This window comes from Mirounga angustirostris, unplaced genomic scaffold, assembly GCF_029215605.1.
Source record: "Mirounga angustirostris isolate CCGP_5_RB_7025 unplaced genomic scaffold, mMirAng1.0.hap1 SCAF_9, whole genome shotgun sequence".
Taxonomy (NCBI): Eukaryota; Metazoa; Chordata; class Mammalia; order Carnivora; family Phocidae; genus Mirounga; species Mirounga angustirostris.
In genome coordinates this window covers 46,106,633-46,120,248 of record NW_026991717.1, presented here as the reverse complement: position 1 = coordinate 46,120,248, position 13,616 = coordinate 46,106,633, and the positions used below count along the sequence as shown (strand labels likewise).

The 13,616-nt window shown below is 42.4% G+C and overlaps 1 protein-coding gene across 1 annotated transcript in view; it reads right to left on the bottom strand.

Moving 5' to 3' along the window:
* MYO1E (myosin IE) overlaps nucleotides 1-13,616 on the bottom strand; it is a 194,779-nt gene that overhangs the window by 104,682 nt on the left and 76,481 nt on the right. The window contains exon 2 of the mRNA XM_064570382.1: nucleotides 7,487-7,630. Within this exon, the coding sequence (XP_064426452.1) occupies nucleotides 7,487-7,630 (144 nt within the window). The remainder of the gene's footprint in view (nucleotides 1-7,486; nucleotides 7,631-13,616) is intronic.

Genomic DNA, 13,616 nt, shown 5'->3' with positions numbered 1-13,616 from the left:
ACAGTCCTACTCCTTAGAAGCTATGGGGAGCTGAGTTATATCTGTAAGACATTATTTGGAGCAGAAAATCACAAATCCACACAGATCAGGTGTAGGGGAAGAAGGTATTATTTCTGCATGGGGAATCCAGGAAGGCCTATCAGAAGAGAAAGCATTCATACTGAGTCTTAACTGTTTCATACAGCACGTTTTAATATGTCCCAATAGATGAAGTATTATTATAACGTAAAAAATATTTCCATTTATTCAATAATCGACTGGTTTGAAGTGGGTGTCCACAACATGCCAGGCACGTTCTGGATGCCGGGGGATACAGCGGTGAACAAAACAGAAGAGTTAAACTCCCTCCCCTCATAGAGGAAAAACAATTATTTAAAAAGAGAGAGAGAGAACAACAAACACAGCAAAATACACATACTCAAAATCATTTCTTTTAATCAATGATTTTGAAATTTTGGAAAATTTGTAAGATGTAAAACTGTGACACTTCCTCCCCCAAGGGGACATTTATATATTAATATAAAGGACCTGGATGTCAAATAGAGCGGCTAAGGGAATCCAGTCAGAGTGCCCACTTTACCCAAGCCAAGTTTGACTCTGACCTTGGGCAGGTCATGTCGCTAAGCAGTGGCTAATGGATGATGGGGTACAATACCACCTACTTGATAGGCTTATTACGCGGATTAAATCAACAGTATAGAAGCCTCGGGCGCCTGGGTGGCTCAGGTCATGATCCTGGAATCACAGGATCCAGTCCCGCATCGGGCTCCCTGCTCGGCGGGGGGTCTGCTTCTCCCTCTGCCCTCTTCCCTCTTGTGCTCTCTCTCTCTCATTCTCTCTCTCTCAAATAAATAAATAAAATCTTTAAAAAATAAAATAAAATTATTAAGCAGATAAGAAACATCCATGATGTTGTAGCCGAGACTCTGTTAAGTGTTGGTAATACAAACACTGATCGAACACAAACACATTTACGGGGTACAAATTAGGCCCCTAACAACAACCCTATTACCCTTTTGCTCCTGTTTTACTGTGAGGAAACTGAGGCATAGAGAAATTTTAAAACTTACTCAGAAAAAAAAAGTTTTTAATTAAAGGAAAAAAAAACCAAAACTCGCTCGATGTCCCAAGCTAGTAAGTGGCAGAGCTAGGATTCAAACCCGGGCAGTCTGGTTCTAGAGTTCACACTCTTAATCGAAAAGCTATAATGTCGGGCGCCTGGGTGGCTCAGTTGGTTAAGCGACTGCCTTCGGCTCAGGTCATGATCCTGGAGTCCCGGGATCGAGTCCTGCATCGGGCTCCCTGCTCGGCGGGGAGCCTGCTTCTCCCTCTGACCCTCCCCCCTCTCATGTGCTCTCTGTCTCTCTCATTCACTCTGTCTCAAATAAATAAATAAAATCTTTAAAAAAAAAAAAAGCTATAATGTCTTTCTAAGTCAGCAAGTATTGTTGTTATTATTACTGGCAGTGCTGCCAGATTTAGCAAATAAAATACAAAACCCAGTTAAATTTGAAGTTCAGATAAATAATGAATTTGTTATATATATATATATATTCCCCTTGCCCCCCCCCAAATAGGTATGTATGCCCCCAAGCAATACTTCGGGACACACTTATACTAAAAAAATAATTTGGTGTTTATCTGAAATTCAAATTTAACCAGGCATCTGCATTTTATCTGGCAATCCTAAATTGGCAGCACAAGGATTTCATGCAGGGTGGACAGGGGCTCAATTAGCAAGCTTTATGTCTCTTACAATTTAGATTCTGTGATTCTTTGAGGACACAATATTCTATAACCCTTAGTTGATTTTTTTTTTTAGTATCCTTTTCACATGACAGGGACCAAATCAAAACTGAATGAATGTCGTTTGGCCCTCATTCTGACTCTCATGCTAAACAAATACAGTCATTCTTATGGTAAACCCAATTTTCAAGGAATACAGCACTGCTGCGACCATCCTCATTTCAGCAGGGGAGAGGTCTAGGGTCCATTTACCTCGATATGAAAACACACCTGGCCAAGTATGATCTTTTCGTGGAGGAGGGTGCGCCTTCCCTTAGTTGTAAAGGGACTGCTGTGAAGGCCACCTGTCCTAGACAAATCAGCACTGCACACAAAGAAGAAAGAGCTGCCTGAGGACATGGGCCACAGGTATCAGCTCCCCACCAACCCCTTCCTACCCACCAAGCCCTTGGCTATTGGATAAACATGGACTGGGCTGCATGAGAGCTCTTGTAGGAACCAATACTTTTTTTTTTTTTTTTACCGTTAATAATCTACTATGTGAAAAAACATCTTAGAAAGTCTTGATTTTCACTAAGTCATCTACATAAATTCTAGGTAAGGGCCTGGTAAGAAGACAGAGAAAAAAACCTCTTTCAGATTATTCTAGGCCAATCCTGAATCAATGACTCAGGAGAATAGGGAAAATTATAGCTATTCCCTCAACCTCCCAGTAGGGCTCTCGAAGTCAATTTTATTTGGGAGGATTTCTGAAAAATAAAGTTTGGTTTGAGGTGAATAATGCAGATCCTGGCTATGCTAAGTAGCTACACACTTACCTAAATCAGAAGAACTGAGAAAAGATAATTAGTGTAGAATTTGAAGAAAACACACATATTTTAGTTATTTCAGGTATGAATTTGGCCTAATTGTTTATCTAACGGCCTGCCCTGTTTTCCACCTGGCTGTGCCTGCAGAGACCTCAGCCACTTCTCTGAGAGCCCAGGTCTCCTACTGGGTGGGGTCATTTCCCAGACAACTTACTCCCACTCCCTACTACATAATTCAGGTGTGCCTTTGGAAAAAGCTGCTCAGGCAGAATTGGAACGTAAACTGTCTCTACCCACGTAATCTTTGGATGTGAAGGTGTGGCCCAAGGTTAATTTTCAGAATGTATGGAGATATGAGGCTATGATACACACACACACACACACACGCACCAACCAGACAAAAACAAAAGACATGCCATCTTGTCTAATAGAATATATGAGACAGAGGAGACCCAACAGATCTTTCATTGATTGGTTCTCGAAACGCTGGTGGTGGATCTATGAGTTTTCATTGCTCTGCAGCAAGGATGACAAAAAAAAGAAACATGCGTTGCATTTTTCATAAAGCTCAATGTATTCAATATAAAGGACCGTCCTTTATTCTTAGCGTATTTCCCTTCTACTTTCGGGGTATTAGAATATTCTTCCTTTTATGAAATGTGATGGTAATACAACTTCTGTAAGTTTGTTTTTCATGGTCTTATAGGCAAAGCTGAATTTAACTTAAAAAAAAAAATGTTTTTAATAGTCAGTGAATTCCCCAAAACCACCCACACTGATCTAGGTGACTTCCCTGGTTTATCACTAAGGAGGAATGGAGAGGTGACGTGACTTGCCTGAAGTCACATATGGGGAGACCGGTCGAGCTGGTCCTTGAGCCCCTGGCTCCAGCCGCCAGACCGACACCCATGTCCCTCCAGCACGTGGCCCCCTCCACGTGAACGGCCTGCCCAGGGCCAAACCTCACTCAAAACTACTGCACTGCTTTGGGCTCTGGTTGGTCTGGCCCAAGAGCCTCAACTAATTCAAGGGCTGAAAATGCCAAACACACTTGAGTGTGGTCTTTGAGTAAAAACAAGTTGGGAGAACGCTGGACCAAATGAGTGTGGAGTGCTGTGCACAGGAACTATTTTCGTCGGCGAAGTGGCTATAAATGATGTCTCGCCAAGCACAAGAGCGAATACTGCAATGTTTTCCTCATGTATTTTAGAATGTAATTTTAAGAAGTGTGGCAACATTCAGGAAAAAACGGATGGTAAATTAAACCTTCCTTGTCTTAGGATAAATAGCTGAAAATTACAGGGTTTTATTGGTAAACAGTGTTAGCATTTTCTAAGCAGATTTTTTTTTAAAGATTTTATTTATTTATTTAAAAGAGAGAGAGAGAGAGAGAGAGACAGCGAGAGAGGGAACACAAGCAGGGGGAGTGGGAGAGGGAGAAGCAGGCTTCCCGCTGAGCAGGGAGCCCGATGCGGGGCTCGATCCCAGGACCCTGGGATCATGACCTGAGCCGAAGGCAGATGCTCAACCAGCTGAGCCACCCAGGCGCCCCAGTGTTAGCATTTTCTAAGCAGATTTTTTCCCCCTAATGTAGAACAAAGAAATGTGCATTCAGCCTGAATGTATTAACAATTGATTGTTCCAAATGCGGACCTTCAATATGAAACAATGTGCTGGTATTCAATGTCGAAGAGGTACAATAAGCAATGTTATAACTTAATATGAAATGGAATCTCCTCTTGCCTTAACTATTAAGCTTAGGAGTGAGAGGGAAAAAATCCTCTTGTTTAAAATAATCTTGCTCTATCATAATAATATTACCATAGCACTGAATGGATAAAGGAGGCTTTTATCACTTAACAGAGGCAAAGATCTGCAGTTAGACCCTTGGTATTATTTCATAAACATCCAAAACAATCATCAAGCTTCCTCAAAGCTGAAAGCTGCTCTGTGCTCTTGATGGAAAGCACACGGATGCTGAGTTTCTTGTGTATTGAGTGGGTAGAGATTTCTAAAACACAAAGTCATTAGTGGTCAGCTAACTCATTTCCTTGGTAGGGCACACGATTAGTCAGCCATTGATTCAAAGGCATTAATTCAAAGGCTCGATCAGCCCCCTCTGTGTGAGTCATTTAAAAATTCTGCTGTCTGAATATAAAAAGCAAATCTTGATAGTCAACAGATTTTCAATGAGTACTTAATACAATGCACCATGCCAAGAATTATGCATGAAACTAAAAACTATACAAGGCAAGATGGTGCTGTTTTTGTTAAAATTAACAAGAAGGCCCCCCACAAATATTTATATTTATACTTACATTTATTATTTATATTTATATATGCATGTCTATATGCAGTTAAATTGAAAAATATACACCAAGAGGTTATGGTGGGATTGGAGGTGATGTTAAAGTTCTCCTTTCTGGTTGACTACATTTTATAAATCATGTTAAATGAACACGTATTGCTTTAAAGAGTTTTTGTTTTTGTAAGAAGATATATGAAAGAAAGTCCCTAGTTTTGGGGTAGACTATGAGGAGAATGGACTGGCTGCTGACAACCACTAACAAATCCTTTTGCTTTCTTACTCAGCTTTTCAAAAACCATGTTTCTATGTAAACAACATAATAAGAACATTCTATGTTCTAAGAACATGTTCTAAGAACATTCCAATAAATAATTTGTTCAACTATATTCAGTGGAAATTCACCTTTTATGGGCTTGTCAATAAACCAATCCTCCATTTAAAACAGTTTCTATGGTAAAGTGCATTTGAATATTCAATAAGCAACTTTAAGATTGAATTTTTGGAACATAACTCAGAAATGCGGAAGGAACTTATACACTTGCCTTAGTATATGATAATGACAAGTAATGCCTACTGTTACTTGCCGCATTATTTCACTTAACCCTACAATAGCCTCATGTGGGAGATTTCATTATCATCCCCATGTTCCAGGTGAGGAAATCAAGGCACAAGGATCACAAAACTTGCATGAGGTCATCAAGCCTGTGCAGAGTAAGGCTGGAAGCCAGGCAGTCCAGATCCACAGCCTGCACCCAACCCTCAGCCCCTGCCTGTTACCCCAAGCCACGGGACTTGCACAGAAAAGTGACTGCCATGTTTTCATGATGATAAGCCCAGCTTAAAGTGAGCATATTTCAATTTTTTGACCAAATATAAGGAAAACTTACCACTGAATACAACTGCTTCCATACAAGTAAATGAAAAGGAACCTCTGCCCAGGTACCTAGCAGTCAGCTCAAGTTTTCTGTAAAGGGCCAGAAAGTAATTATGTTAGGTCCTACGGTCCTGTGGCAACTACTCACCCCTGCCTTTGTCGACTGCAAGTGGGCACAGGCAAAAGTACAAGAATGAGTACGGCTGTATTTCAGTAAAAGCTTTGGCATAAAATGGGCAGCAGGCAGATTTCATTTGTAGGCGGTAGGCCACCTCCCCCAATCAAGATGCTATTATTAATGTAGCTAACAAATCCAAATATATCTGTTAATGCTTAAAATCAGGGGTTTAGGGCGCCTGGGTGGCTCAGTCCTTAAGCGTCTGCCTTCAGCTCAGGTCATGATCCCAGGGTCCTGGGATCGAGCCCCGCATCGGGCTCCCTGCTCCCTGGGAAGCCTGCTTCTCCCTCTTCCACTGCCTCTGCATGTGTTCCTGCACTCGCTGTTTCTCTCTCTGTCAAATAAATAAAATCTTTAAAAAAAAAAAAAAAAAAAGCAGGGGTTTAGGCGTGTAACTACCCAGAGATTTGGTAAAATTTCCTGTGGCAAATAAGAAACAGCACAGTATTGGTCAGAACCAACCCAGTGTCTTGGAATAATTTTGTTAATTAGTATTGGCGGGTATGTTGAATATATGCATTAGTCTTATCCTGGTGTGTTGAACTCCCCACTCACCAATGAGGAGAAAGGCATTGCCTGCGAAAGTATGGTTGCATACGTACGGGTGCTTTTAACGAACAGTCAGATGAGTGGTATGAATAACAAACAGAAGCTACAGATGTGAAAACTGTACCTCTTCAAGCTTTTGGGGTTAAAACCTAAAACGTATGCAACAATAGTTGCGAAGACTCTACCTTTAATGGTCCTCCGAGACACCATGCCTTCAGAAGTTACCAAGAGCATCACAGTTAAACCTTCTGGTACTGCAATACAGATTTGCATGGATCTTTGCATATCTAAAACTTTACAATAACTTCACTAAGAGATCTTTATATAGTTGTACCAAACAAAATTGAATCCTGTAGGAACTTAAGCAAATATCACAGTTCTCTGTTTATAATGAAGTCAACACACATTTGAATCAAATTTCCATTCTGAATTTTTTAAAGCCCTATAAAAAATGGCATCTGGCAAGCTAAAATTGAAACATAAAGAACAACTCAAGAATATCAGGCATTTTCAACAGTTGATCTTCACTTCTCATGTTTCCTTTAGTAAACATAAGAATGCAGAAAAACTGGCAAAATTGCATATTTTTTGCATGAGGCAATCTTTTTAAAACCTTTTAGGCCTGGACTTAACTGTCTGCTTTGCAACTAGGGAGCTCTATCGACAGAATTCTCTGCAGATCAGGACTTTCCCTGAAACAGCAGAGGTTTTAGATACCACGTGCGTGGCTAAAGCACGTCAAGGGTACAGTGCCATCGACTGAAATAGATGAATACTGGCTGCATCTTGATTTTGTGAAATTCCAGGAAAATAATTTAAAAGCATCATCTTGGCCCTTCCTACAACCTCAACAAAGGGACAGAAAAGTACAAAGTCACGTTCGGAAACGGTGACAAGGACTCGAGCGCCAAGTGTCAAGTTCAGAATTTCAGATGGATCTTCTCACGCTAGGAACACGTCGCATTTTGCCGTGGATATGGTCATCTTACTTGGAAGAGTCCGTAGAAACTAATAAAGGATACAAAAATGTAGTCATCCATGTATCTCTTCTTTAGATTCTCCACGATGGCATTCTCTGTGATCTTGGAGAGCAGGACCATGTCATCCACACCGCTGTGCTTGACATCATGGCTCTGCCAGTGGTATCGGTAGGCGCCCTTGCTTCCCTGTGAACCGAAAACGTGCAATTATTAGGATGCTTTGTTTTCTCCTCGCAAAAAAAAAGCCACTAAGTTCCCAAATATTCCTTACACCAAATGCTGCAGAATGAGCGGAACAAAGATTTTGTTATTAAGAGATCTGATTGAAATTTCAGCTTTGCCACCTATGAACGAAGAGAAGGGAGGAAAAGTTACATCAGCTCACTGTGTTGCTTAAGCTGCTCTTTTCTCATTTGCAAAATGGGAGAAATTAAGACCCACTTCATAGAGTTGCTGTAAGGATTAAATAAAATAACATATATAAAGTACTGAAGAGTACGTTGAGTATAACACAATAAATGATCAACGGTCTGGATGCCTGGGTGGCTCAGCCCCTTAAGCATCTGTCTTCAGCTCAGGTCATGATCCCGGGGTCCTGGGATGGAGTCCGCTTCTCCCTCTGCCCCTCACCCCGCTCATGCTCTCTCTCTCTCAAATAAATAAAATCTTTTTTAAAAAATGATCAATGGATGGGGCGTCTGGGTGGCTCAGTCGTTAAGCGTCTGCCTTCGGCTCGGGTCATGATCCCGGGGTCCTGGGATCGAGCCCCGCATCGGGCTCCCTGCTCGGCAGGAAGCCTGCTTCTCCCCCCTCTCCCACCCCCCCTGCTTGTGTTCCTCTCTTGCTGTATCTCTCTCTCTGTCAAATAAATAAAATCTTTTAAAAAAAAAATTTTTTTTTAAATGATCAATGGTCTCCAATAATTCCTTCAACCTTATTGTTTTGTAGAATTAACAACAAAATAAGCAATAAAACAGAAACTTTCTAGACTTGTTTTGCAAATTACATGACAGAACTCAGAAGCAGAAGCAATATGTATCGCACAATGGCTAGGTCACATTGGCCTAATTTCTCAAGCCATCCAAATTATTTGCCCTCCATAACCTTATCACAGTCAACGTAATACTGGCGTTCCAGATTCAAAAGATAAGCTACATTTTGATGGCTGATCACTGCCCTATTAACGAGGAAATGGACAAGACAGCCTAAACGTGATTACAGAAGGTGATGTGGACAGGAGGACCTCATCCAGCCCCACGGCCTCCTTTGGGAGATGAAGCTGTAGCCCTTGTCTGCTCACTGGATTTACGACCTAACACCGGAAGTGGCCTCTGAACACCCTGTGGCCTGCAGGGCTTCCTTTCACTTGGCACTTCTACAGTGGGATCCCTGCATGTTCAGCTATGGGCCCCGTCCTAGAGTTAGAGGCAGCTGGGAGCACCATGGTGGCTGCACTTGGGGAGCTCATGTCCACTGAAGGACACCTAGATACTGACAGAAGTAACGCATACAGCAACAAGTCAACATGTACACACATGTAAAATGGATGCCCCGGGAGTGCATAATATTTCTTTATCCTAGGAAAGACAGAACCAACCTCCTGGAGATGGTGCCATTTGAAGTGGGTCTAAAATATTTTGAATTTGCCAGAAAAGACAAGACAAAGAGGGATAGCCATTGTAATCTACACTCACTAGGACATCAATCTAATACATATGAGAAAATGGCAAATGATACATGAATAAGATATTAGAAGATCCACCCTTCCCTTCACACCATTCATGCACCCTACTGGAGATGTCACGGGCTGCTCAAGTGTGGTGGGCATTGACCTGAGTGAGACTCGGCTCCTGCCCCCATCCCAGGAGTTCACTTTTTGGGGGAGTTTAGAGAAAGGATAGAAAAATTCTGAGTAAGGGTAATAAGGGTATCTGGAAAGGCCACATGCTCAGACTTCAAAAGTAGGATGAGAAAAGGTCATCAGGAGGTTCTTTGAGAAAAAGGGGAGGTGGAAGGAAACAAGATAAATACCATTTTAAATTTCACTTTTAAAAATTGTTTGTTTTCTCTGTAGGAGACGTGGGTCCTTTATAAGGGCAATTCTTTTCTTTTTAATTATGTTATGTTAATCACCATACATTACATCATTAGTTTTCGATGTAGTGTTCCATGATTCATTGTTTGTGTATAACACCCAGTGCTCCATGCAGTACGTGCCCTCTTTAATACCCAACACCAGGCTAACCCATCCCTTCACCCCCCTCCCCTCTAGAACCCTCAGTTTGTTTCTCAGAGTCCATAGTCTCTCATGGTTCATCTCCCCCTCCGATTTCTCCCCCTTCATTTTTCCCTTCCTGCTATCTTCTTCTTTTTTTTTAACATATAATGTATTATTTGTTTCAGAGGTACAGGTCTGTGATTCAACAGTCTTACACAATTCACAGCGCTCACCATACCCTCTCCAATGTCTATCACCCAGCCACCCAATCCCTCCCACCCCCCACCACTCCAGCAACCCTCAGTTTGTTTCCTGAGATTAAGAATTCCTCATATCAGTGAGATCATATGATACATGTCTTTCTCTGATTGACTTATTTCACTCAGCATAATACCCTCCAGTTCCATCCACTGCATCACTGCAAATGGCAAGATTTCATTCCTTTTGATGGCTGCATAATATTCCATTGTATGTGTATGTATATGTGTGTATATATATATATACACACACACATACACACACCACATCTTCTTTATCCATTCATCTGCTGAAGGACATCTTGGCTCTTTCTGTAGTTTGGCTATTGTGGACATTGTTGCTATAAACATTGGGGTGCACGTACCCCTTCGGATCACTACATTTGTATCTTTGGGGTAAATACCCAGTAGTACAATTGCTGGGTCATAGGGTAACTCTATTTTCAACTTTTTGAGGAACCTCCATACTGTTTTCCAGAGTGGCTGCACCAGCTTGCATTCCCACCAACAGTGTAGGAGGATTCCTATAAGGGCAATTCTAAGAGGCTCTGGGAAAAGCAGTTTTTAAAAATCAGCTACAGGGCGCCTGGGTGGCTCAGATGGTTAAGCGTCTGCCTTCGGCTCAGGTCATGATCCCAGGGTCCTGGGATCGAGCCCCACATTGGGCTCCCTGCTTGTGGGGAGCCTGCTTCTCCTCCCACTCCCCCTGCTCGTGTTCCCTCTCTCACTGTGTCTCCCTCTGTCAAATAAATAAATCAAATCTTTAAAAAAAAATAAAAACCAGCCAGGAAAAGAGTTACCATAAGAAAGGCATACCAGTGCCATGGGCTCACACTCCAGAAAAGGGCTCTGGAAGGCTTGCGACCCACGCTGCCTTGCAGAGGGACTCTTTATATGATATATTTGGCTTCTGCAGAACCACATGCAGCATCAGTTCTACAAAACTAACCCAGACCTCATCGCATCTTCTTCCTCTTGTGGCAAAGTAGAAAGAGAGAAAAAGCACTGGTTACATCTCAATCAAATGTCCACAGGCCACTTCCAACCTGATAAACATTCCTGGCAACTCCTCCCCTCCTCTGCCCTCCCTTCTTTTTCTTGATGATTCTCTGGGCACTCACAAAAATTATTCTGCATCGAAAACTAAGGCCGCAGAGTAACTAACCAGTAGGTATGTTTGTTTGTTTTTAACCCCGATAAATATCCACCTACTTAAGAGGCCAAAAATGTTATTTTCTCTTTTGAAAAATCTAAGCACAGTTTAATAAAACAGAAGGGTATTAACAAGCTGTTATTTAACTTCTGTGAAGGACAAGAAACGGAGGAGCTCTGTATCACAGTGCATGTGTTGGTACTGATCCACAGAAACTGCCTTCTCAAGGTAACTCAAGTTGGTCTTGGTATCCAATCCAACTGTCTTTTCTGTCTCACTGCAGAGTGACAGATCACTCTCCGTCCCATTTCAGAGGCAGTGTCCTCCTTCTCATGGCAGGAGGGCTCCTGGTGGAGTTCACTGACTCTCGTGGTCTCAAATATCCCTCGACACCAGAGTCCCACATGTGGGTCTTCAGACCTCCATCCATAAAAGGATAAGATGAGTCTGAGCCCTACCTCCACACTATAAGCAAAGCAATCAGCCATTTGACTTGCAGCGCCTGCGCCTTTTACTATTGCAATCAACTCAGTGAGAAAGGGGTTAACATTCCCATGCCACATAGAAGGAAACAGACTCCCCAACTAGTAAGCAGCAAAGGCAAGATGTGGACCCAAGTCTCTATGATTATGAATTCATTCAAACATCATGGTTTCTTCACATTGTCTCCCTGGCAACTTTACTGGGTATCTCCAACTGTTAAGTTTAAGATGGCCACAGAATGACAGACTGTCTCCAAAACTGAATTCATCATTAAGAAGACCTACAGTCTTTGTTAAAGAGCACTTTCTCTTAGCATCAAAGACTAAAACACGGGAGTGATTTTTTTTTTTTTAAAGATTTTATTTATTTATTTGAGAGAGAGAGAATGAGAGACAGAGAGCATGAGAGGGAGGAGGGTCAGAGGGAGAAGCAGACTCCCTGCCGAGCAGGGAGCCCGATGCGGGACTCGATCCTGTGACTCCAGGATCATGACCTGAGCCGAAGGCAGTCGCTTAACCAACTGAGCCACCCAGGCTCCCGGGAGTGATTTTTTATTTGACACATTTCCTGTATCTAGTTGGTCACATATACCTTTTCCCTCCTTTACCTCTCTGTCCCTCCTTCCCCCAGGCAATGATATATGGGAACTCATTCAACCTTCACAATCATCCCCCATACTGTATATATTATTATCTCTATTTTACTAATGAAAAAAACTGTTAATTGTCCAAGGTCTTCTAATTGTAACTTCTCTGTCTTTAATGACCCCCACCTTACTATTCCTTTCTCCTTTCTCTTCCCCCATATTACCCCCCCCACCACACACACACACAAAACAATTCAGATGAGATAAAGGGAAGGAGGGAAGGTACCTAGAAAGGGTGGGAACAATCAGAACCTTTGGGGGAAAACTGACCTGCTTGGATTGTCAAGGACAGATTAGAATCTACCCCATATGAAAGCTGGGCCAGGGCTGGGCTGGGCAGTTCTAACACAGGGTGAGAACTTTGTCAGGGAAGCTAGGGACTGAACATAGATGCATGGGCTCTCATCCTTGCTTGAAAGTTCCCCACAGTGAAACAGAAAACGGTTTTCTGTTTTTCTACAGGGGACAATCGAGTTTGATCATAGCTTGACTTTTCTGGAGGTCTTCCTGTGGAATACAGCTGCGGACAGGCAGCAAGTGGGAACACAGTGGGAAATGGTTATCATTTGACAATCCTAGACAATGTCCCCGGAAGCAGAAGCTAAACGTGACCTTCAGACCACAAACCGCTGTGCTACAATTGCAAGAATATGAACTGTATTTCTGGGACAAATAACCTTGACCCCTTCTTTTCTTCCTCCCACTCCTGACGGGGAGGCTGGGGGCAGGACTGGTTGCCATGTGGGCTGAGGAGGAGGAAAGACAGCGACAGGGACTTCCCCATCTGTCTGAGAAGGGCCATTTCCTTCAGCTAGCAAAGACCTGGCTTACCAGGCTATCCCCTCAACAAGAGTCAGCTTCCTTCTCTTCTGTGGGCTTCTTTTTGGGTAGGTAGCTCAACTTTTTGTTTCCACACTAAAAATAGGAACATTTTAAACAAGTAGGGGTACTCAGCAATTACACATCCTACAGTTCTTAAAGAGCATGGCATCACTGAACAAAGGAAGGAATATAGCTGATGAGCCAGCTAAGAAATAAAACCAAACATGAAAATCACAATAATGATGATGATAATGTTACTCTTAGCCCTGACAGTTATTACAAATTATGAGCGAGGGAGCTATTTCCCATTAATAAGGATTGAATGTAGACTTTCTTGGGTCCACATTTGGTTTCCTTTCTCTTTTTTTAGATTTTATTTATTATTTATTTATTTATTTATCAGAGAGTGCGCGCACATGAGCGCGGGAGGGGGGGACCCTCAAGCAGACTCCGGCTGAGCGAACAGCCTGACACAGGGCTCGATCCCACGACTCTGAGATCACGACCTGAGCCGAAGTCAAGAGTCCGTCGCTTGACCCACTGAGCCACCCCCACGCCCCTCCATATGTGGTTTCTAATGACAATTCAGTTTA